We start from the raw sequence: 25,881 nt of genomic DNA on the forward strand, positions 1-25,881 counted from the left end.
TTTCTACTGTGAGCAGTTAAAAGCAGATTCAGGCCCATCATGACACAATTGTTACACCAAGAGAACCATTGATTTATTGCCCTATATGTACTTATTCCCGGAGACATATTTGGCACAATTATAAATCCAGTCCTGTAAACACATCCTGTCGCATATAGTCACACTGGCATTTACATATGAGCACTATGAAATAGCTCCACATATCTGTATGATAATATCCCCTTTTTTTGTGAACGTTACAAGACAACAATAATTTATGAATACTTCTTACATGTTAGCAAACTTTTCTGACTTCCGAGCGTATACATTACTCTCGCTTATGCAAACCAAGAGAAGTAGTATCTTTTGAATTTGTTCGCTACAGGAACAATTTTTTTTTTTTTAAAGTTTATTTGAAATAGCTTTGACAATTTAAAAAAATAAAATAAAAATCCTAGCATATCTGTTAATAAGCTAGCTGTCTAAAAATGAAATCTATATGACCAAAACCACATTTTGGGCAAACATATATACATACTGCATGTGATACAAAAAACAGCACACAGCAGAGGAAGTAAGAAAGAAATGTGTGCAGAAATATTAACTTTTCTTTTTTTAAATACTGTTACAAAAGGGGCAGAACTTAGTCCTGCTGCTAATGATGTTTCTGATCCCCTCAGGAGCTCAAGTTCCCCCTGTCGACACACATAGCACAAAAAAACCTAATGCAAACATTTTTGTATTGTTTAGCTTTAATCCATGTAAACTTGTGTTGTATTCTTGAAACACTCTCTAAACATCTCGAAGGGGAAAGAAGCAGGAAAAAAAGGGAAGAAAAAGGACCTTCAAAAAACAGGAATAATCCTAAAGTTGATAGGAAATCAAATCATGAGTTAAATGTTAATTTTGGCATCAAATGCTTTGGTCACACAATACTGACTCTGTGATCCTGGATGCTCAGCTCTAGACACCCAGTTATGAAAGGTAGGCGTGTTGTAGTTTTTCCATTTAAGTTCCAACAAACAGTTCACCATCTCCCCAGACAAAGAGGGGGGAGAGAGAGAGAGAGGTGGCTTTCTTTTTTTTTTTCTTTCTTTTTTTTTTTTCCTTTTTTCCTTTTTCAATAATACGGATTAATCTATAAGTCTACAGGAGCAGGAGGATGCCGGGAGGTGTCAGTTCACCCCTTGTGCGTACATGTTCTGCAACACAATTGCTGAAGCACTTTCCGCTGGCAGAGATTGTTCTTTTTCACCAGCATACAGAATCCTCCCTCGGCCCAGGACTCTTCCGTGGCTTCCGGAGGGCAGCAGCAAGAGAAGGAGGGGAGGTTGAAGGTTTGGAGAGCATGGCGTGTACAATGGAGGAAGGTTTAATTGGTCAGACAGGCAGATTTGGTTGAAGAGACCATTCAGGAGCAGGTAGCAAGTAGGAAATTTGGTCCATCAAAAGGAATTTCAGTCAACAGCATTTATTTTTTTTTTTTCAGGAAGAGATATTGTGTGGTCCGACAGGGAGTGATTGGTATCCATTTGTGAAAAGGAAAAAAAGATTAGAAAGAGAATAATTAGAAAACAGTGATATTTACAGCAAAGGAATTTGTTCTTAATTTTTATGAATCAAAAGATAAAACAGTCAAAACACAGAAAAAGAATAAAACATTCTCAACAGAAATGCAAATCCTATCGAGTGAGCTAGACTAGTAACCAGTGCTTGATTGTCAGGCAATGAAATGAGATCCTTTATGCTTTCTAAATTAACAGAAATAAATAAAAAAAAGACCCTGCTGGACTTTCCTTGGTGACCCTAGACTGTTGAGAACATGTGCTGTGTGGTGGGATCCAGCATGGTGCGTTGCAATTGCCTGAAGACCCCCACACTGACGTGTTGCCCTTTCATGGCAGCTGCACGTGCAATAACGAGGGACAGATGGGGTGTCCCCAGTCTTGGGCAACGACATGTGTATCTGATTGAAGTTGCATGTGTACAAATGAAGACAGATTTATCCAATGATATTAAAGACCAAACTAGTATGTCAAATGTTTGCATTGAGTAATTCAACTGCAATACCATACTGAGACTGGGGTTACTCAGAACTCTTAGCATTAACACTTTCTCTTCATTCATTCATCTATATCTGACCTTCTCTGGACTTGCTCTAGATTACAATGAAACTTCCAATGTCCTGATGTGAAAAGGTCTCATGACTGGTCCCCCAGTACCTGCCACGTAACTTTATGACAGACAGGATACTTTTCAAAGTCTGAAGGCCTAAATTCCAACAGGAGCTGTAAAGGTCCACAGAAACAAGACTCAACCTTGCCCCCTTTCTTTTTTTCTCTTTTTTAAGTCTTTGGTAAAGCTCTTAATAAATCCAGCAGAAATGAGCTGGACCCAAGAGTTATTGTTAGCTTTTTGTACATCTGATGTCAGGTATCTTCCACATGAGTTAATACTGGGCTTTGCCCTCGTGTGTGATATTCCAGTTGGACTGCACTTGCTAGGCTGTATCTACAAGTAATTCACACAGTAACATTTTTAGAGAAGCACGATGTTATCTAAGCGTCTCTGTAATTGTGACATTTGAAAGGAATGAATATTAGTGAATAATTAAGCCAATCATATGCAGTAAGAATGTTATCTTGGTTGCTCCAGAAAACTTGGAGGAAGTTCAAATCTCCAGCACAAATTGGGTGCTCCCTATTTCAGAGTTCTTTTGTTCTCATTACCCTTTCACATAATTCAAGCAATACTATAGGCACTTAAAATCCTTTTTACTTACCAGCATTTTCACAGTTTAAAGTGGCGAAATAGATAAATGTGATTCTATTGATAGTACACTAGTGTCTTCATACAAAAATCATTTGAAAGCAATGGCTTTTGAAAAACAGATAAGGAAAAGTCGGTTGTTGGCAGGGGGAAAACTATTTTAGGAAAATTCAGGTAAAGTGGATGTGACTAATCTTGTTAATACACGCAAACACAGTTTTCTCCTTTTCATAAATTTGAAAAAGCTAAGAAGTAATGTAGACTTCAAATCAAGACTGGAACAAAAGAAACGAAACAGACCAAACCAACCCAATACATGTAAAAGAAGGAGCTGGTAGTGGTAAACAGATCTTTTCAAAGGATTGCACTCACCATCCTTGCAGACTGTTCCCACTACACAGACACCAGTGTCTAGGTTATAGCCGCTTGGACAGCTCGTACAGTTTCTGTCTCCTTGACCACTGCAATCCAAACAGCTGGCATCGCATCTGAAAGACAATGGCAGGAGTTGGTCTTATGGCCTCACCAAATACAAGAGTTCCTAGGAGACCTCTTCTGCATGGCAAAGGGCTTGTTTGCCGTTTCTAGAGGTATTGGCTGCTTTAATAATAATAAAGATAAAAAATAATTAACTTCCCCCCTGCAACCCAGTCCTGCTTCTCTCCTCCAACCACTGTCTCTTCACACTTTTTTACTAAATAGCTGCATTATTCCACTATTTTGGAACTACGCAGAAGTAATCAACAAAAGTATCAAGCCGATTGTGCACACATGTGCCAGCAAGGCATAATCTAAAGCCACAGGATGGAAAAGATTGACCTGCTGCCCAGCCTTTTTATCACGCTTCTGGCTCCATCATATTTTCATTGTGTATCGATTATTTTCTTGTGTGGAAAACTATAACACATGGTGATTCCCTTCCTGTCCTGAACTCAAAGTGAGTCAATAATAAATGATTCCAAAGGGGAACAAATGGTATTTGTTTAATAAAGAATGGAATAGAAAAAAATGTCCCTTCCTTGCACAGCACAGCAAAGCCTTGTCCAAGATTCAGCCACTCATTTGTACACTGAGTCAGGTCAACTATTCTGGACAGCAGTCTGGTAATATACTTGTGCCATGTTTGTGAATATGAAGCTGAAGAACTGAAATGGTCCTGATGAATAGTAATTAACTTGCAACTAGTTTGACTGTTTTCATTTGTTACTGAGAAATGCTGATCCTCTGCCAGATTTCTAAATTTTACATTTCTATGCATTTCTACTTAGATTCTCACTACAGGCTTTTTTTTTTTTTTTAAAGTGAAGGACACACTTATATGTACAAGAATAAACACTTTTATAAGACCTGCATGAATATAATTCAGATTAAAATTTAAAAAAAAAAAAGTTTTTCCTTCCTTTGCTTAGCATGCAATATATTTTTTCTGTTTTTTTTAAGTCAGCAGTGTTTTATGTTCTCATAAGTATTATCTTTTTCAACACAGTAATACCTAATATACTGCAAAACATCAGACATATATCAGCCACTGATCATACCTTTTGCAGCTTTTGTATCCACTTTCAGTAGAGTGATCAAGGTAATAACCACTACTACAGGATTGCACACATCTTCCATCTTCCATAAAATAACCCTGCGTGCAGTTTATACAGGCATCTACTCCAGCACCTTAAACCAAAGAGAAAATATACTGTATTACTGGCTAGTTCCATTTATTGTCTAACAGGCACCACCTCCAACTGTAGCAAAACCTTATAATTTTTAGAGACTATGTTTTACCTGCCTTATTTTCTTTCAAACAGTAACATCAAGCAATAAAGGTACATGGTTAGAATAAACAACATTACATAATTTCAGTACATCTTTTTCTGAAAGAAATGGCTGTTGGTAGTTCTAAATCTCGCACAAAATCTATTGGTCATCATTCCATCCCAGAAAGAAAATGGAAGGCATTACTGGAAATCAGGATGAGCTCTACTAAGAGGAAAAAAAAGAAAATAAAAAAAAAAAGAAAAAAGAAAAGGAGAAAGAAAAGAGCGTATGCACACTTTCAATTCTAAAACTCAGATTTTCATGGTAGCTGAAAAAAGTCTGCTGTATTTAAAATACAGTAAAGAACTATCAAAAGAATTAAGTTTTTGCATGTCAGCAATCACGTTATACTGTAACTGTGATATAGCGGAATAAAATCAGAGCTAAAAATATAAAGGAAAAGAAATGATGCCGATAAATGTCAGTTGGGTACCTGCACACGTCGCACAGGAACGGTGACACGGTTCACATTCTCTACCATTATGGTATTTTCCTTCTTCACAGCGGATAGCACATTTAGTGCCATGCAAACTATTGTAAAAAGGAAAAAAGCACACTGTTTGGGCAGATAATAGCAACAGAGGACAACAAGGTCATGCTCAAACCAGTACTCTCTTTAAATAAAAGAACAACCCATATATTAGGATTCACCAGCTTCGCTCATTGGTCATATTTAAAAAATATAGAGAGAGGAATCACTTCAAGTGGGAATGAAACGCAGTTTTGTCCATGGTGAAATACAGAAGCTGTTTACAAACTCATTGTAAATACCACCAAGTAGTAGGCGACATAAAAAAACGAACAATGCCAGAGTACTAAAAATCCAGGCATGTAAAATGCAATTACCCACGAGGAATTTGGCACAAGGTCAGCACCACTGTACTAAAAAAAAATGCTAAGGGACTTGTTAACAAGATCTCATGCTTCTCTTGAAAGACCAGCAGCATCTCCTGATACTGTGCTACAGCACAGAATAGATTCACAGTGATGGAAATCACCACCTCTTTCTGCAATAGCAGTTTCCGTTGAAAACCCCTAACTGAATGCCAGTTCTGAGTGGCTGGGGAGATTTGTCAAGATTACAGTCAGAGGTACTCTGCCCACAGGCACTTTTTAGAAAGAGCATAAAAGTGAGTAACAGGGGAAAAAGAAATAGCATAAAGAGTCACATTTCCATTCTTCCCTCTAAGTAGCTGTTTATGCTTTCATATAATAAGGTGCCTACAGGTTTGTGTTTTGGTTTTTTTTTTCAAGCCAGTACTTCTCTGCAATGTTTACCCTCTTCTGTGGAACCTCAGCTTTCATCCAATTTAAATCTAAAAATGCTCCTTTTCTCTGGGGATTACCCCTCTGAGTGAGTGCTAACCCTGTTTCACAGATTTGATCCAGCAAAAGTCATGTGTGCTCTGCACCACTGGAAATTTTCAAGAGAGTATATGGTCCCAGTTTAGAATAAAACTAAATTAGCCATTCAACAAATCTAACAATCCCTGTTGTCTTATTATTTTTCCTTGGTCACTCACCTCAAAGTGCTTCACAAGGCAGGCATCATTATCATGTTTTTACAGATGGGAAAACTAATAATTTGCCCAGGTTTATTTGACGGGCCAGTAACAGGATCAGAACTGGAATCCAGGTCTCCCAAGTACCCCCAGAAGGCCCTGCCCACTGATAACTCTGCCAAGAAAATGCAGCAAATTCGAACAACTGGGGAATATGAAATGCATGTCCTGCAAGGCTCCATTGATCTGTCACACCCACACAGATGGTGCTTTTTCAGAACATTACCAAAAATCAATCATCTCAGGTTGCTAATATTGCCTAAGAAAACATGAAGTTTGGGTTCTTTTGATTTTTTATATTTCAGTTTCTCCTTCTCATACTGAATGGACTTGTCTGCTTTCTTCAGTGGTGCTACAAGCTGCTGTTTGTGTTAATGGACAGGGAAACTCAGCTCCTGAGCAATAAAGAAAATGTGGGCATAGCTTTTCTATAGAAACTGTGTCCTGTAAGGTCTGAAATCTATGTAATCTTTGGTCTCCTGACATATTTGCCCATTGTAGACAATTCTAAACTGCTAATTTACTAATTTGATTTTGCAGATGCACAGAAGGTCTCATGCTGAGTCTGTTAAAATTCTCCAAAATCTTAACATGGACTGCAAGTTTAATAACATTTTAAATGGGAAGAAGATGCTTGTATTTCACAGAGAGTGTAAATACACCAATATTCTGATCTGATCCCATGCTTTCCTTCCCACTAGATCACACTTCCTTTTCAAAGGGTTGCTTTTAAAAAAATAGAGAAATTCGTAATAAAAATTGGGCAGGCACTTGGAAAATCTAGATGTAACACAAATACACAGAAATGAGAATTCCTTTACAAAATGCAAAGGAATCCAGCTACTGATGTCCTAGAAACAAACAACATTCAGCTTTTACTAACTAAAAGATGAAAATCCACTTTGATGGAAGGTAAAAGTCCAGTGTTGAAACATTTGCAGAACACTCACATTCTGCAAGAAGAACCCCTACAGGTACTGAATACTGACTTCATATTTTTTGTGGCATAAAGCCAGCATACATTCAGTCATGAATTTTATAAGATTCTTGACCTTTGCTGCTTGGATCAAAAGGTCATTCATTCATAAAGGAGCTTGAAATGTGTACTGCTGCTTTGTAGGTTTTATCTATCAGTTTCAAGAATGATTAAGTCCCCCTATGAAGAAAAAATATCCACTGCTGTTTAAAATATGTGCACACTATATTGTAATAGAATTGAGCCTGAGGTACTTGAGATAAGTGAATGACTGGATGTATGAAGAAATACAATAAAGATAAGAAAATAGTTTCTAACTATCACAGGAATGAATCAGAAAGATTAATATGATTCATCAGCTCTACCTCTAAAATAATCCTTGACTGCCACACTGAAGGTCAAAAAAGTGAAGAAGCCAGCTTTCCACGTGACTGTGGCTTTTATTTTACCTGAAATGAAAGGTCTTAAAAAAAATCCCTTGTTTGCCAAACTGGCACACAGTAGCACAAGAAAATACTACATTGCAAACTAAACAGCAATGGAACACATGAAATGAGGGCCACTCAAGGTTAAATAGCTATCTGATGTTCTTCATTGTGCATCCACAGTCTTGTAAGCCTCTTCAGGTATTGTGTTTAGTGACATCCATCATTTCCTTACCTTAGGCCATGTTTGCATTCTGTGCAGATTTGGTATTCAACACATGTCTTACAGTTTTCACTACATTTTCGGCAAACAATCTTATCTAGAAAGCAAAAAAAGAAAACAGCCCAGAAAACCTTGGTCAGTTATGTTTAATAAAACTATATGGATATAACTATTACACGACTTATTGATTTCTAGCTTAACGTCAGGGAGGGAAGCAGCAAGCTAGACTAAAATAGCTACATTCTGCCTAACATAGCATTTTCCATCAAACATCAAATGATTTAATCTATTTCTAAACATTTGCAGTTGTAGTTGTGAGAAAAACATGCTTTGAGGTCATTAAAAAATGTTCATAACCTTTTTAAATTTACATTAACCACTTACAATATGGACTAAAATTGTCTTTTCATATAGCACTTATATGCAGCAACTATTGCCATGTGTTCCAGAGACTGTCCTGCAATTTACCTCTTACACTTCCCATGCAAGTAGCCTGTTTTGTCTTCCTGATTTGGAACCTAAAGACACACCTGCATGAACAAGTCTGATCTTAACAAAGTCAACACCTAAATTACTTAACACCTGCCTTTTCATCCCAAGAGCTCCCTACTTTAAGAGATGCCTCTGTCTCTTCAGACCCGGTGCCTTTTGAGATGCAGTGCCATGTACTTTTCTGAGAAGAAAAAACTGATGTTCCTCTTTGATCCTAAATTTTCATCTATCCATCTTAATTGGGTGGAAAGGAATTCCCTTTACAGTAGTTCTCCCAGAGTGAAAAATGGAAGAATTAAAGTAGTACCTGTTTTTACCAGTTCTCAAAAATGAACACACAGCTTCATGATGCAGAAAGCAAAAGGTTAGCTACCTAGATGAACAAAGCTCCTGAGCACATGTTTATCTTCTAAGTGTCTATCTTTAGACACTTCTAAGTGTCTAAAGATAACTGAAGTCACTGCAGTTGTAAGCATGTTTGAATATATGCCTAAGCATTTTTGTTAACCAAAGCTGGAAAATAAACATGGGCAGTCTACTTGGCAATCACAGGAGGAAACTGAAGGCAGGTGCCTCACATGGCAGAATATTACTGCTCTCGGGTTGTCACATCACTGCAGGTACTTAGGTCTGCCAGAAACATTAATTGCAACCATGAGGACCCTGTTTTTCTTAGAGCTCCAGTTCAGTGGCCATGGCTGATTCCTCAGCTCTCTCTTCTATCTGGTGCCATATTGTTTGAATTTGGGGGAATGCGGAATGCCTCATGTTCAGAATGTGGCTGCTGCCTGTCCCTTTCTGCGGTAGTTATAACCTGCTCTGTCCTGCAGCTTACTTGCTCTTGAACTGCCCTTGTTCTGCTAATGCTATTCCCAGCCACAAGCAAAGAGACGCCCTGCCACTAAGCATGGTTTTTAAAATAAGGGAAGATATTTGAGGAGCTTCTACATCACACTTGGCAACAATTTAATAAGAGGAATAGGATAAGAGATAGATGCATCAAAATACACTTTTCCTGCTCGTAAGTATTCCAGCAACCTCCCCAGATCAAATTCTGTAGCCCACAATAAAGAAACAACAAGAAATACTAACTCTTATCCAGGTAAAACCCATCAGGGCAGTTGGTAATACAGCTATTGGTTACTTCATTCAGGTAGTAGCCAGATTTACAGGTCATGCACTGGTCACTATGGCCTCCAACACAGGTTTCACAATTGGGTGAGCATTTTTTACAGCGTTTCTTGTCTGCATTGTAGTGACCAGGTGGGCAGGTCGAAACACAGATCCTGCAGACAGCAGGGAAGAGAAGGCAGAGTCGTTAATGAAATAACCTGCCACCACATTCCTGGACCATGACTGCAAAGCAGAAGTATTTCTCAGCATTGCTGTTTTTCTAATGATCACATGTTTACTAAGATGTAACCCTCCAAAGCATTGCATCAAGCTGCCTCTTCCATTTAGTTCCCTACAGCAAATGCTATCTGACTGGCAACTGTTTTGTTAGACAGTCATACAGTATCATTTTTGACCATCTACATTTCTTCCTATCTTGTTCAAACTCAATCACAGAAGCCGTAGTAGCTATCACAGTTTTTTATAGATATATATACACATATGTATATAGCCTCTTACGAAAAAATAATCGAGACATGGGGAAATAAACAAAGAAGGGTGTTTGAAGGCTGTAGTTTAAATTCTGATTAGCTAAGTCCTTTTTTTTTCCAACTCCTAAGAAAATTTGTCAAATTCAGTGGAAAATGAATTTTCCATGACTGCAGCAAAAAGAAGAGCAAAGGAAGTTAAAATGTACACTAAGAAATCTATGGAGTAAAGATTTTTTCTCTTGGTCTTACCGTGTGTTGTTCTTAGATTTGTAGTAGTAGTGCAGACAGTCAGTACAATGATCTGGTCCTGGCCCATCACACCCTACTTTACTGCATTCTGCATTGCAGGGACCTGTAATAAAACCAGAATACAGGCAGGGGGTAGGGATTAAAACTTCTCATTTAGTTCCTACCACCCCTTCAAACATAGTATTTTAATGCAGAATGCAATTACTCTGTTTCCCGTTTGATTTGAATTCCAAATAGCAATTTGGCTCCACCAAAAAGAGAAGATTTTTAGTACATGAGGACCTTGGAAATCCTGGCCACGGTATTTATTCACAGTGATTTATAATTTTTAGCAAGTGTGGGATCCTCTGTAGAATCTAACAAAGGGAAACTATTTCTGGATCCAAACAGATGCTTTCCTAATGAGTAGCAAATCATGCTTGAGAGCAGGGGAAGGACTTTTTACTCGGGCATGTAGTGATAGGATGAGGGGGCTATAAACTGGAAGAGGGCAGGTTTAGATTAAACATTAGGAAGAAGTTTTTCACATTAAGAAGGGTGGTGAGGCACTGGAACAGGTTGCCCAGAGAAGTTGTTGAGGCCCCATTCCTGGAGGTGTTCAAAGCCAGGCTGGACGTGGCCTTGGGCAACCTGGTCTAGTGGGAGGTGTCCCTGCCCATGGCAGGGGGGTTGGAACTCAATGATCTTCAAGGTCCCTTCCAACCTAAACCATTCTATGATTCTGAATTTTATTCAAAAATGTGCAAAGGCCTCTGTAATTCATAATAAGGAATTACTAGCAAAATCACTTACAACAAGCAGGTGAACATAAATGATGAACATGATCAGTGGCTACTATGGTTACCAACTGGGTAACAACTGGTCCAAGTGGCTACTGCAACTGGTCCAAGTGGCTACTGCAACCCAAGTGAACCAGCCACCAGGGCCCAGATATGCTTCCCTCTGTGCTACTACATGCTGCAAAAGGCTCAGCTGATACTTGCTGATCAGCAAGTCTTCCATCTCACCAACACTCACATTGGACTCAATGATCCTTATAGGTCCCTTTGAGCTTGAGATATTCTATGATTCTATGTTTACAGTTTTTAAATAAGTCCTTCCTGCTACAGGAGGAGAGAACCATCAACTCCTGCCCTTATGTAGGTGAACGGAGCATAACTTTCAGAATCACTGCTCCCTTGTGAATGAAACACGTTGAGGTTGCCCACCACCTTGAACTTCTCCTAACATCAGGTAAATTTGAAGTAAAGTGAGTTTGCTTCATACAGAAGCTTAAGAACAGTGACCTTTACAGCAGAGATTGTAGTGTTTCATTACCTATCAAAATGAGTTCAGCAGCTCTCAATCTAAAATAGGGACTGTGGGTCTGACATGCTGTGGCAGGAGACTGTAATAACAGAAACTTCTAAATTGAACTTTGTCCTGCTGTTTGCTTGCTGGAGCTATACTTAAGATTCATCAGCATTAATCACCTATTAATGTTGGAGTAAACATAGGAAACTTGCAACTTGACTTATTTTGCAGTGCCAAAAATATAACTCTATTAAAGTCTAATGATAAGGTTGAAAACTTCTATAGGGATCAGTGAGAAACAACATAGATATAGAAGATAATGTTCGTTGTACATATATGAATGCATGTATATATTTATATACTTATATTACAAGCACTGCATTCTTCATAGTATGTCAAGTGTAGCTTAAAAATATATAACTGCTTACAAACGCATAAGGATGAAATGAAAATATCTAACTTTAAATTATGAAACAAATAGTTCTGATCCTAAATTAAGAATCTGCTTCACTGAACAATTTACATATGCAGAGTCTTAGGAAATTCCTTCAACCTATTGTGTGTTCAGTAAATGCACAATCAGAGTAAATGAATGTACTTACCTGAATAGTCATCTGTTAAAGTAAGGCTGGATGGAAGTTCCATACAGTACTAAGGACCACTCTTTCAATTTGCCTGGAAGTTTTTAAAATCTAGTTTTAGAAACCATTTCTAATTTCTGTGTCTTACAAAAATGTATCACTTGTAAACATGATTTTGTGAATAAGTATGGGAGACATTGCTTTTCAAATAAGTGTCTTCAGTTTAATACAGATAGTTCAACTGCTGCTTCACTATAAACTGAGAAAGCATACTTTCTTCAATCAGGTTTTTACACAGTATTTGCATTGTGCTGCAGTCTCTTGTAGGTCTAGTAAAAGTTTGCACCACGGGTTGAACTAAATATAAACAACAAAACCTTTGGCCATACAGTTATTTGGAAAATGCATATGCTACTCAACAAGGAGTTTTTGCTCTGGATTTCACTTTCCCTCAGAACATTAATTATCCAGTAATTATTACTCAAGATCTTTTAGCTAACTAGCTATTCAAAATTCTATTCTCTTCAGAATTCTTACTTAAGAAAGGGATTACATTTTGATTATTACTGAAGAGTACTTTTCATTGGCTTACAGGACACATCTCGATGAACATGAAAAAATTCTTTTAAAATCTCCATGGTAGAACATCAGCGTCCCCTCCCAAACCAGCACAACTTCTTATTTATTTACCCTAGTTATTTGGCAGATATATCACTGCATTGTCTGTGTTCATCACTAATACTCTATCCTCCCAATATTTGAGTGAAGAAAGAAAAAATTGTTTGCCTGCCTGAAGCATTATCTGACTTTTTGGCAAGTTTTTATTGTGGAAAAATAAAAAGACAAATGTATATCAAGTCATCAGTTCAGGCTGTCAGGAAACAAAGCATGAACTTCCAGTCCCCACTGTTCTGTCTATACTAGCCTGCGAATTAATTCTGTGACAGAGCAAAAGGACTCCAGCCTGAAATGATGCCTAAAGTAAAGATGCATAAAGAACACATCCCTGTTTGAAAAGACGGAACATAAGTTTGGTCTCATCCTATTCTCTTGATTATATTTATCTATGTTGGAGTAGCTAGTTGTAAATGTCAAATTCTCATCAGAAGAGAAAGGAAACAGAGGAGCAGCGACTATTTCTTTTCTGAAAGATCCTGTTTTGGATGCTGTTTTGTGGTTAAAATACTTTTCCCTTAGAACTGTTATTTAAAAAGATATGCAATCCAGGTATGTCTTTTCTCAAGAAAATCATTTAATATACTTCATGTAAAATTAAATTCAAGCAGTCTTCCTCTTCTTCCATTTTAATGATAGTCAATAATTTGAGCGTTCATATTGTTCACTTGGACGTTTTCAACCTGTGCAAGTAAATTACTTTGACCTTTACAAAGTGATTTTCTGTATTTTCCCCAATGTCATCTGGTATCCTCCATTGACGTGACCAAGACAATACTCTGCTTTGACATTTGTCCTTCAAGCAGTAAGCAACAATAAGCAAAACCATGACCTGACAGCCCAGTTCCTTTAAATAGTTTATACTGGGGTTAATGATGGGAATTTCTGTTACCTCTCTGTCTCTTGCCAACCCAATTTAATCTTTCTCAGACAGAAATGTCTACATTTCATATGAAACCTTCTCTGCTCCATATTCAGTTTTTGAGAAGAAACTATAGGCAAGAGACTACATCACATGACAGTTTTTCACACAGTAGCTTCCAACTTTTCACAGCTAAAGCAAAGAATACTATTTTTAAAGAGACATTAAATCCTGATTTGAAAAAATAACCCCTGAAGAGTCTATCACACGTGTTGCCAAACTACTGGCTAATTACCTTGGCTGTAAAACTGCATGCACCTTATTTTCAATTTATCTTTTCCTACCTCTAGCTCACAGCCATGTAGGTCTTTGGTCCCCACTAGATTAAAAAGACTGAAATCACTTACTTTCTTCCTGTATAGACATGTGGGGATCAAGTTACCTCTCAATGTTTTTTAGAGTGATTCAGCTGGGTCCATAAAGGCACTTTTCTTTTTAGGAAAGGAGTCACACAGGAAGCTCATTTTTAACCAGATATGCAGTCATCCCAACAACCTTCTCAAAGCTACAGCTTCTCCATGTACAGTCTGTGTCCTTTTTGTGTTTAAACCCACTTCTACAGCATATGGACCATCATATAATGGATGCACTCAAAAATGTGTGTTTTGCTAAGTTTTTTCAGATCTTTTCATTCTTGTCATTGCTGCTTTGAATGTACACTTAATGCAAAAGGGCAGCAACGGAATAATGCAGGGTCTCTTAGGATATTAGTTGCCTTTTAAGAATGGTTTAGTACATAAAGAGGAGAAAAATTCATGTGACTTGCCAGCAAATAAATGAAGTCTGCCTTAAGGCAGGTTTAATTTGCACAATGAAAATATTTCAATAACTAAGTATATATACATACACACACACTTTTATAATGAATAAACAAAGTGTGCACATTTAAGCCAAAATCTTTCTTTCCCCATTTTTGGCTGATTCCATCATTTAGTTTGGCTAGAATAATCCTTTACCCTGCTTGTATTTAGTATGTAACAGAGGTCCCACATTGTATGTATAGGAGAAAGGGTATATCACAGTGTTTCACAGCAAGCACATGCCCACCGCCATAAACTCGACAGAATTAAATGCAGAAATCACATGCACTAGTTTTATGAACTGGACCCTGCATTTCTTTACGGGTAACAGATGTGGCATTACCTTGCCAATGCAGGGATATGATGACATGTTGGCTCTTTGTTCTCAATTTGATTACAGGAAAACTGCAGCTCTTAATTATAAGACCTTTCAATAGCTAAACAAACACACGCACACAACAGAAACAAGAAACAGGCATGATGGTGATACCAGTGTGATAAACTGCAGGCTACGGTGATAAACCAGAGAGGCACCATAAATTGTGTTTAAGCACCTTATGTTTACTTCATGTTCTGTTCAGTGCAGAGACTAACCCCAACATGCTCGAACAGCTGAATTTATCCACCACTAATATATGGCAGGCACTTTCAAATCTTTCTGAACAGAAGTGTTACTAGACAGCTTCCATCACAGGGCAACCACCTCTCTAGAAATCTGGGGGACGTATTACTACATAGCATACCAGGATCCAAATTCACAACCAGATCACAACTTGTGAAATCCAAATGCATGTAAAAACCTAACCAGCCTCAAGCACTGCTTCATGTTGCAGTTAAAAGAAAGCAAAGAGTAAGCGCTCCAGCAGGATTCCTTCAGTGCATCAGCTTCCTCTACATCTCTTGGTTGGGCAGATCTAGGTTCTCCACATCCTCTGCCCTTACTGCCCCTCTTCCAAGGCTGTGTCTTTAGGCTTTAGTCCTCATGGAGCAAAAGAAACCAATGCCATGAGTTTAACCACTATAGCACTGAGAAGAATATATATAAAGTATTGAAATCAATAAATCAGTAAGACCTATATAACTATGTAGGTAAAACAGGAGTGTGCAGTAACATGCTTTAAAGTGTAAAGCTTGAAATGTAGTTGGCCACTTTTAGACTGTCCTGGTGACATAAAAGGGCTGTAAAAGATGTCTGAAGAATAGCCCGAATGAACAGTTTGCAAAATGGCTCCATGGCTCTTTTCTAGGCTTTAGTACAGGGAGTGTGCCAGGGAAGAGAGAAGAGGGGAACAGCTGAATGGTGCTATGGATCTCCTTCATTCCTGTTGGATGAACCACTGGGTTCCGGTATGCACAAAGGTGAAGTGCTGTCCTAACTTGTCCTTCAATCCAGAGATGCTCTTGGCTGCATTAGGAATAACAACTGAAAGATGGAGCTGAAAATCATTGATTTTTGTCCCTTTTCAGTAATCTGATCAAAATTAAATTACTTAGTTGTGCTTTGATACCTCCCCTCTATCAAATTATAAACCACTGAATATTGAAAAAAACCCCAAACCCCAAACATCCCCCTGAATCTCTGAACAGTTCTGCTCATAGTCTATGGTCTATACTGCTTTTCCAAAGACATTTACTGAATACCCCTTTTTAGTGTACTGGAAACTTTATTCTGCAGTTACTGGTGCAATTAACGTCTAGAAATAAAAGAAGAGAAGGCTAAGAACCTTTTACCACTGCAAAACCATGGTGAGAAGTGATAAGTCCAGATAAAAGGAAGTGAAAATCGGAACACTGGCAATGCTGGTTTTTCCTTTCAGATCTCTAGAGGATGATAATCAATATTCTTAAAATGCTGTGCTTAAAATTAACCACTTGAGTATATAGCTGACATTTAAATGACACTGGCACCCTAGAGTTACCACAGACTTTAATAAAAAGTTTTTCTCTGCTCAGCAATTTTGAAAATCACACTGATTATCTTGGTCTTCAATAGGAACTTATTAGCCTCATAATATATAACATGTTGTAAAAACTTTGGCATATGACTGCTGCTTTAGCATCCTAAAAAGAAATTCATATTATGCAGACAACTGAGACAGGCAATAACAGAATATGATTTGATGGCCAGACAGGCAGCGCAACTTTTTAAAAAAGCAGAGAGACTGGCTATCCGGCCATCTGCTGCATTAAAAAGAACATAACTCAGCTAATGAAGACCAGAAATAAAGAACTAAAATTCTCATTCAATTCCATCAATTTCAACAGTAGTGGAGTGAGGCTGATCTCTGTGTTAGATTTTTCAGACAGAAAAATATCTAAGCAGCATAAAATCTGCATTTCCGTTTTGTCCTAATTTTGAAATGAGAGGGTTCATTTTTGTCCCAAGTGAAATGTATAAACTCAACTGAGCTTGGCCTATGCGCCGCTTGGAATAGCAAGGAGACTGGACAACTCTGCGTTCACATGCTAGAATTCCTCCTGTGCCCTGGCATGCTCTAAGTCATGATGGAAGTAGTCTTACTGAGTTTGTAAGCTGCAGGAGTGATTGGGTCAGCTGACCTCCCAGAAAGGCACATTTACCTTGAACAGGTGAACTGCACATAACCTTCATTCCAATCTGAATAATTTAGCAAACTGAATTTCAACCAAGAGGAAGACAAAGTATTACATCCCCAAATTCGGTGGCAGAAACACTAACGAGCCTTTCTTGGACAAAGTAGAATTGAAAAATTAACATTCTTCTAGAACAGTCAACTACACGCACGTGCCCTATTGCGCTAGCCCTTCTTGTTTTAATCTCAAAGCTTTTAAGCACTTCAGTTTGTATTTTAGTCAATGTTTCTTTATGTGTGCTTTTTCATGTAGTAGAAACAATAGAAGTACTTATACTTAGCAAGGCTCATTTGAACAGTTTTAGTGACTTCCAATAACCTACTAATTCAGGAACAAATATACTTAAAAATCCCCTATTGTTAAGTTCACAAGGACATATTTTTATAACTCCAAGTACTTTAAGTTAACATCTATGTCTTAAAATTTGGAATTGATTTTTAGAAAATCAGATAGAAAACTCTTACTGCTTTGTGAGTTTACTTAGCTGCCTGAGATGGAATGTATCTTTCATTTCACTGAATTATAAACTAATTCTATTGCTAATGTCATTGTAGTCCTAAATACATTTCATAGCAGAATTCTTATAATTAGTTTTTATCTATCAGAAAGCAGTAATCAACTAGATTTGTCACTTCCAATGTAATACTATTGCATTCTGACATGCTATCCAATCAGAGTGTTAATTTAGATTTAGTGATAAATATTTTCTAATACATCAGTAGTATTTGCCTCTCTAACATGTTTTAATCTAGATTATTTTTTAAGTGATATTTCATCTTTCGTTATTTTTATTAAAGGGTTTCTACCTACTTTGATGTGGGGCTCCAAAGGGAGGACTATATTCAGTATTCATGCATAAACAGTGGTATTTTTGTCTGTGTATAATGTATCTATTTCAAAATGGGTTTTAAGGTTTAAATTTTGAGTAAGTCCAAAGGCAAGTATATACTCATCTCTCATAACCAGCAAATAGAAGTAAGCATGTACTCCCGTGAGTCTCTTTGGAAGCCCTTCTCTCAATCTCCATTTCTTTCAACGTGCTCATACTGAAATATGTGAATGAAACTGAACTGTGCAGTGGGAATTAAAAGCAGAACATCTGCAGCCTCAAAAATTCTTACTAGGAGCACAGTTTGTGAGTGGACGAATGCCAGGTCTGAGAACTCTGCCCATACACACAGGAGCACGATGCAACCTACCAGTGGTAGCAAGCTCTGAATGTCTTTCTCTTGTAGAGTGGGATCTTCTAGTTCTGTAAGCACTGATACATAACACTTTTTCTTATGGGTTGGATTAAAAAAAAACCCAAAACCAAAGCAAAGAAAAACAACATGAAAATAAATCCCTGGGCCCTATACAGCTGATACAGGCCAAGTAAATATGGGCCCTATATAAGCCATGAAAGTGACAGGCAGTAGGAATATTGCAGAGTAACTCTGGGCTGCTCTAACTTATATCTGTTAAGTCTATATTTAAGATCCAAGAAAACAGAAGCCTGCATATAGAGATACTACAACTGCTTTCAAATGTTGCACTTGTGTCTTTTTCCTTGAAAACTGTGCCTAGTAAAGACTTGGCTTTGTTTAAAGCACTGACTCTTGGTAACCTGTCAGACGGTACAGGGGTCTGTCTCTGCTTGAAGAATTCATGTCTGGTCTGACGCAGCTCTGTTTTTATACTTCGAGGCAACACACATGACTGCAAGAAAGAGGGCAGTTTACCCCTGAGAAGATGACATTTTCCATGGAAACCACAAGTAAGTTCAGAATAAGAGAACCACGTGTCTTAAATGGCAAACAACAGCAACATAAAAATGCAGAGTGCACTGATAACTGAAATTAACAATAATGCTCTTCACAGCTCTGCCTTCATAATAAAACCGGTGAGATGTTCCTGCTGTAAATAAAAGGTGGAAAACAGTCAAGGCAGTATTAGCAACTGCAAGCATTCTTCTGAATTCGCTGAGCCCAAATAAAGGTTAGAGTCATACCTGGAGTCTTGAAATTTCTCAGCTGAGATGGAGTGTCACAGATTTCCAAGATCCAGTCACCTGCTGCTTTTTCACTCCAGCAGTGAGTAGTCATAAACTCCCAGTTTTTGAACCCTTCCATGGAATGATCAAATAGCCTAAAATAAATCAAGATATTATTCTAAGTGAACCATTTTATATGGGGAGCTAAGCCTCCAAGTCTGCAAACTATTGAATGACATACTAATTAGCCAGTTCATCTATCTTGGCCTTTACATAACATTACTCATGATGGTTTACCCACACATATTTCAAGCCCATTCAATGGTTTCTTGTTCTTGTTACTTGATGGAAGAGATTCTTTACATGGCCTAATTTGTCATAACGTGAAAAAGAATGGAAAGAGAATTCATTGCAAAAAAAAGAAATTGCTAATATTGTTTAATAGGATTCATTTGTCTTGGGACACGTGTCTTACATACAATACAGCATATCCATTGTTTTAACAGCATGATGTAAATACAAACAACTGGTAAGTTAGAAAATTTCTGTAACATTTATTTTTGGCTTTGGATTGGAATAATTAAAAGGGGCTTAAAAGCAATAAAAAGTATGAAGTGACTGAGACAATATTAGCGATTCAATATACGTGACTTCTTATGAGGAAATAAAATGAAACAGAGACATTGGTCTCAATCCTGAAATGACCAAGGTATTATTCTCTTCAAACTCTTGACAGAATTGAGTTTGGGTAAAACTGAGAGACTAATGGCATCTGATGGTTTAATCTAACCAACAACATTACCACAATTTAATTAGCTAGGTCTTGGGTGAAGAGGTTGGAGCTTAGGCCTGGATTACAATAATTTCTAGGACATGGGCCCAGTTCAGAGGCTGCAATGTGATGCTAATCCCATGGGGAAGGGGAAAGAGGACTGGCCAGAGATTTTATTACCTAAAACTGGAATTTATTAATAAGATTTTGGAAAGACACAAGAGAATTTGCACTTTTATTCAGTGCTCACAAGACTGTTGCCTCCAATAAAATGGCACAGCTCAGCTTTAAAAAATACATATACATATACACCCATATATATGTATGTATATGTATTTCTATATAGATACATGCACATATACACATATATGTATGTATATTTTTTTATATATGCATATACACACACATATACATATGTATATATTTATCACTATTTTAATTCGGTCTTTATGTATGAAAACTGCACTGGTAATAGCTATGCTTAAATATTTTTCATAAAATAAGATCTCTACACTAGAAAATCCCTTTAAAACCCTTTTCCATAAAACAGAATAGAATAAATAGAATAAAATTTAAAACCTTTTTCCATAAACCAGAGAAAAATCTAGTATTAGACTACAAAAATGTTACCATATTTTATACTTGCTTGATTCTTTACTCTTATTTTCTAAGCTAATTTCAAGCTTTGTTCTCAAAAGCTTGTGAAGTTCATCAAACATTGGGAAAGCGGGATACCTTTGTAGCAATGTGAGTATGTCTCAATTTCTGGTAAAAATCACTATGCAAGTATAAAATGGGAATAAAATGCCATACTTCTTGCTGAAATATTTGGTCAGTCAGAAGCATCAGGTCCTGTGAATCCACACTTACTGCAACAGGACCTGTATGGACCTGCATGTCTGGTGTACCTTTCCTTTATAGGACTCAGCCCAAAGCTGATTTTCACACTCTAATTTGTGCAGCCTTTTTCCATTTTAAATGAATACTTACAATAGTAATCTTTTCTATTAGTGTTGATAATATTAAAGTAAAATATAGATATATATTTAGGCCTCATTTTCACTGATAATTGGGTGAGATTTTCTTCTGATGCAGTTCTTTGCCTCTGTATGTGTGTGTCTATATGCGTGTATATACATATTCTGCCAGCAGAATTGGCCTGCTTCACGTCACTGTTAAATCAGTTGTTTGAATACAGCAAATCTCACAAACACATGGCACACATCATTTACTGAAAGGGTAGAAATTATTACACATTTATTACTCACTGTTTGCATGTGGGTATGTGCAATTTAAGTTATTATGTAGGTTATTTCCAACAGTTAGTCAAATTGTCATACTGCATTTTCCTGATAACTAATGTATTACTTTCTAAACGCCCTGTCAATCCCTCAAGGCAGCAATATTCCTCTTTGCCATTGTGACAACTAAATTATATAGTATTATGTAAGTACTGTGCAATTATTTTGTAAATTCTGTATTCACTGGGCTTCCATTCACATACATAGAAACACAAGTTGATGTTTATTTTTACTGTAATTAGTCCAATAATTCCCATAGCATTTTTTGTTTAAGGGTGTTCATTTGTCATGTTTTAGAATTTTAAATTGCTGTCAGATTTCCATATTAATATTGCATCATTCTTTTAAGTAATTTTGGGAGGAAGAGACAAAAATCCTTTGTGACTTTTAAAACACCTTTACCTAAAATATGCTACGGCTGAAATGGTAAGCTTTCATATCTCCATCCATGGAAATGGGAAAAATCTGGTAATATTCTTTCATAGAAAATTGACTAGTTTTTGGAAAAAATACTTCTTTGGGAAAGATTTGAATTTTATGAAGTAAGTTTTAAATTGGAATCTTTTAATGTATGAACCATGTTTCCACAAAAGATTCTACAAATGAGTCAAAAAGCTACACACAGATCAAAAGAGCAGTCAAAAAAAAAAAAAAGTAGAAAGGTACGGACTCTCAGGCTGTCTGTACGTGTAAGTTGTACAGACTCAATGGTCCAAGTACTTTTGTGTTGCTCTACTTATGCACTAAACTCTCAGATCAAAGAACCTGTGAGGTAGTACATGGCTTTCCCTTTCAGTTGCATTAAATGAATGAATGAAATGATAAAATATGCAGGTGCACTTTTCCTTATTCAGAAAGAAATACATATGGAATAGAATGGATCTTTTAAGGAGCATAGAACCATTCCAGATAGGTAATTGATTTTGTTATTTCTCAGATTGATACTGAATAAAAATTCATATCAAAGACACACACAGAGCTTATCATGGACTAGTAAATTGTTAGTATATGGTCTGATGAGTTGTTACTTGACTATTACAGGTTATTAGATATCAAAATAGTTAAACAAGATTATTAGAATAATCTAATAATTTTTATGACCATGATCATATAAATCTGCAACAATTGTACTCGTGGATGTAACATGCTTTTAAGTACCAAAGTGAGTAACAGCATTTGAATCTTTATAACTTATCTGTTAACATAACCACAACAGAATACCAGACCTGTTATCCAATTACTCAGGTGAACTCTCTTAGTAACAGCACATGCAAGTTAGAGTGACAGGACTGACTATATCAAGATAATCTAATTATGGCCTGCTGCTTACAATGAATAGCATTACAATTCTCCTGGAGAAACTGGCTGCTCATGGCCTGGACAGGTGTACTCTTTGCTGGGTAAAAAACTGGCTGAATGGCCGCGCCCAGAGTGGTGGTGAATGGAGTTAAATCCAGTTGGTGTCTGGTCACAAGTGGTGTCCCCCAGGGCTTGGTGCTGGGGCCAGTTCTCTTTAATATCTTTATCGATGATCTGGATGAGGGGATCGAATGCACCCTCAGTAACTTTGCAGAAGACACTAAGCTAGGCAGGCATGTTGATCTGCTTGAGGGTAGGATGGCTCTACAGAGGGATCTGGACAGGCTGGACTGATGGGCAGAGGCCAATGGTATGAGGTTCAACAAGGCCAAGTGCCGGGTCCTGCACTTGGGTCACAACAACCTCATGCAGAGCTACAGGCTTGGGGAAGAGTGGCTGGAAAGCTGCCTGGCAGAAAAGGACCTGGGGGTGACAGTGGACAGCTGGCTGAATATGAGCCGGCAGTTGGCCCAGGTGCCCAAGAAGGCCAACGGCATCCTAGCCTGTATCAGGAATAGTGTGGTGAGCAGGACTGGGGAAGTGATAGTCCCCCTGTACTCGGCACTGGTGAGGCCCCACCTCGAGTACTATGTTCAGTTTTGGGCCTCTCACTACAAGAAGGACACTGAGGTGTTGGACTGTGTCCAGAGAAGGGCTACAAAGCTGGTGCGGGGTCTGGAGCACAAGTCTTATGAGGAAAGACTGAGGGACCTGGGGTTGTTTAGCCTGGAGAAGAGGAGGCTGAGGGGAGACCTTATCATTCTCTACAACTACCTGAAAGGGGGTTGTAGAGAAGTGGGGGCTGACCTCTTCTCCCTGCTGACAAGTGATAGGACGAGACGAAATGGGTTCAAGTCATGTCAGATGAGGTTTAGATTAGATATTAGGAACAATTTTTTTCACTAAAAGGGTTACTAAATGTTGGAATAGGCTGCCCAGGGAGGTGGTGGATTTGGCATCCCTGGAGGTGTTTAAAAAAAGGGTAGATGCAGTACCTGGGGACATGGTTTAGAAGTGGTTTTGTCAGGGTAGGTTAATGGTTGGACTTGATGATCTTAAAGGTCCCTTCCAACCTCAGCGATTCTATGATCTAAAAATAATGACTCTTCTCTCTCTGAGAAATTTTATGACATACTCATCACATGCCATATGTAGGTCTATATAAGAATATATATGTTACAGGCTGTACAGTGAAATAATTATTTCCTTAAAACAAATTCAAGAGTCTTGGCCTCTTCCACTGCAGCCTCTTCAGCCCAGAAATTGCATCACCTTTCTATGTAGGAATATAACTTCATGCAGAAATATTAATCTGTAATCAAACTTTAGACCCAGAAGAAGAAAACTAGCCACTTTCATGGAATTCCACACATGGGAATATAAGCCTAGTCTTTCACAGATATATCAACTAGCATAAAAAACCAACTAAACAAGTGTGTCAGCTTCTTAGCAAAGAGTCTCGAAGTTCTTGAATGCTCAGAAGAATTTGTTTTAAGTTGGTTTAATTTTTCATTTCATGTGAGAAAAGGCAGTGGGGGTAGGGTAACACCATAACACCATCATCACCCACCACAAACAATAAAATGCAAATGCAGAAAAGGAGCTTTTTTATCACCAAGATGTTTTTTTCATCCCAGCAGGTGCAGCTGCATCTGACTTGACAACCATGGTTTTATATTGACGTGACCACACTGAGACCCAGAAAACCCTGCACTGGTTGATGGCTGGGGCTGCAGTACAGTAGCTGACAAGAGAAGACTATTTTCTCCTCTGTAGCATCAGTCCTTGTTTATGATATGCTCCAGCCTACTAAATTGGCAGCCCAATAGGCAAGTGGTCCTTACCCACTGCTTTACTTGGCCAGAAGGCTTCAAGTCAGCTTACAGTTTGGAAAGACTATAGAGTGCCTTCCTGAACTGCGCACCTGCAAATGCTTTGGTCAGCTATTCTCCTTGAAGCAGCTCTTCTCCACAGGGTTTGACCACCAGCTCTTTGTGAGATGTAGCCCCTGAGGAACTGCAGACAGGCCAAACTGACTTAACCAAAGTGTCACCCAGACCCTACCGCCCACTTGCACTGAAGTATTCACGAAAAAAAGAAATGGCCAGAGAGCACATAGGCATTTTAGAAGCTTTCTCACCTACGTATGTCAGGGAAGATCACTTAAAACGTATGGATGTGGATCTAAAGGAGATGTAATTGAAATGTATGCATACACACCTTTTTTTTTTTTTTAATTTTCTTTTTACATCTGGTTGTCACAGCTAATTTTATGAAGAAATGGAGATCTCTGAGTTGTCATGATAAAGTTGTTTGGAGAAGAGTAGCATGAACAATAGGGTACAATGCCTGCCAACCTGAAGTAGTGGGTAGTAAACCAACCACTGCCTTTAAATACAGAGAGCTTGTCCCCAGGGTCTACACACATCCACATGAAATGCTCCATCATGACCTATATACATGTCAGGCTGCGGAGCTCCACACACCACACTGGACAGCCAGCTGTGTGACTGATACTTATAGCTGTCTTAGAAGCTGCATGTGCAGTAATTTGCAGTAAACCTTCAGAAACCTCACTCTAAACAGGCAGAAATCCTAATGCAAGAGCATGAATGAACCTGGTTCCATATATGCAGACTTTTCCAACCCTACCCTTGTTTGAAAAGGGACATCTGATTAGGGTAAGGGCAGTAGGGGACACTGACTGTACATCACACAATCCAGTTTATTCCATGAGAAACTCAATGTGGTAAGTGTTACAGTAAGACTGACGTGGGGCTAGTTTTCATACAGCTAGGAAAAGATTAATTCATTCTCACTATAGTAGTTGTGGCAAACCTATCTGCAGGAAGCAGAAATCCTGGGCGTTCTTCCTCAGCCTGTCTTAAACAGCTCCTCTCTTTTCTGCTTTGTTCAATATAAGCCTCAGAAACAGAAACATTTAGCTGGATCCTAAATATGTCCTTAGCCACTTGTCTTCACTCCCACTTCGACTATGGCAAATTAAGTCAAACTTTTAATGATGGGTTCTGATTTTCCACTAAAACTGAACTTGAAGTATTGAATCCTAAAAGCCAATACATACCTACTCTGCAGATCCTTGATTAATTCTTTACTAGTCTCAGTTATCAAAGAAAGGCACACGTCACTCAATTTCAGATATATTGCACTTCATTCTTCTTCCACGTTTTTCTTTGAGCGAGGTCCGGGATCAATTTTAGAGTTACATCGAGGATAGTGTCACTTACATGCATTCATTTACTCTTTTACACATAAACCTCATTAATTTTTTTTGCAGACCCGAGCAAAACAACACTATTCCCCCCCCCCCCTTTGATAAAAAAAGAAAAGTTTACGTATTTTTGAAATTGATGTCTGTGGTGCCCCCAGAGCTCCCCACACTATCTACTGCTAATACTGCCAGGGTACAACAACAAAAAAAAGATTTTTAGAGGTATTGACATTGCAATTGCAGTTCAAAGAATGGTTGGTAGAAGGGTAG

At 38.0% G+C, this 25,881-nt stretch overlaps 1 protein-coding gene across 1 annotated transcript in view; it reads right to left on the bottom strand.

Annotated features, from left to right (window-relative positions):
* The window catches only part of PCSK5 (proprotein convertase subtilisin/kexin type 5), a 237,051-nt gene that overhangs the window by 61,023 nt on the left and 150,147 nt on the right, over positions 1–25,881 (bottom strand). The window contains 9 exon segments of the mRNA XM_009887718.1: positions 3,121–3,236; positions 4,287–4,416; positions 4,994–5,091; positions 7,759–7,843; positions 9,331–9,524; positions 10,092–10,251; positions 11,310–11,335; positions 11,999–12,059; positions 18,966–19,102. Coding sequence (XP_009886020.1) covers positions 3,121–3,236; positions 4,287–4,416; positions 4,994–5,091; positions 7,759–7,843; positions 9,331–9,524; positions 10,092–10,251; positions 11,310–11,335; positions 11,999–12,059; positions 18,966–19,102 — 1,007 coding nt within the window.

The sequence above is a fragment of the Charadrius vociferus genome, unplaced genomic scaffold, assembly GCF_000708025.1.
Source record: "Charadrius vociferus isolate BGI_N301 unplaced genomic scaffold, ASM70802v2 scaffold286, whole genome shotgun sequence".
Lineage (NCBI taxonomy): Eukaryota > Metazoa > Chordata > Aves > Charadriiformes > Charadriidae > Charadrius > Charadrius vociferus.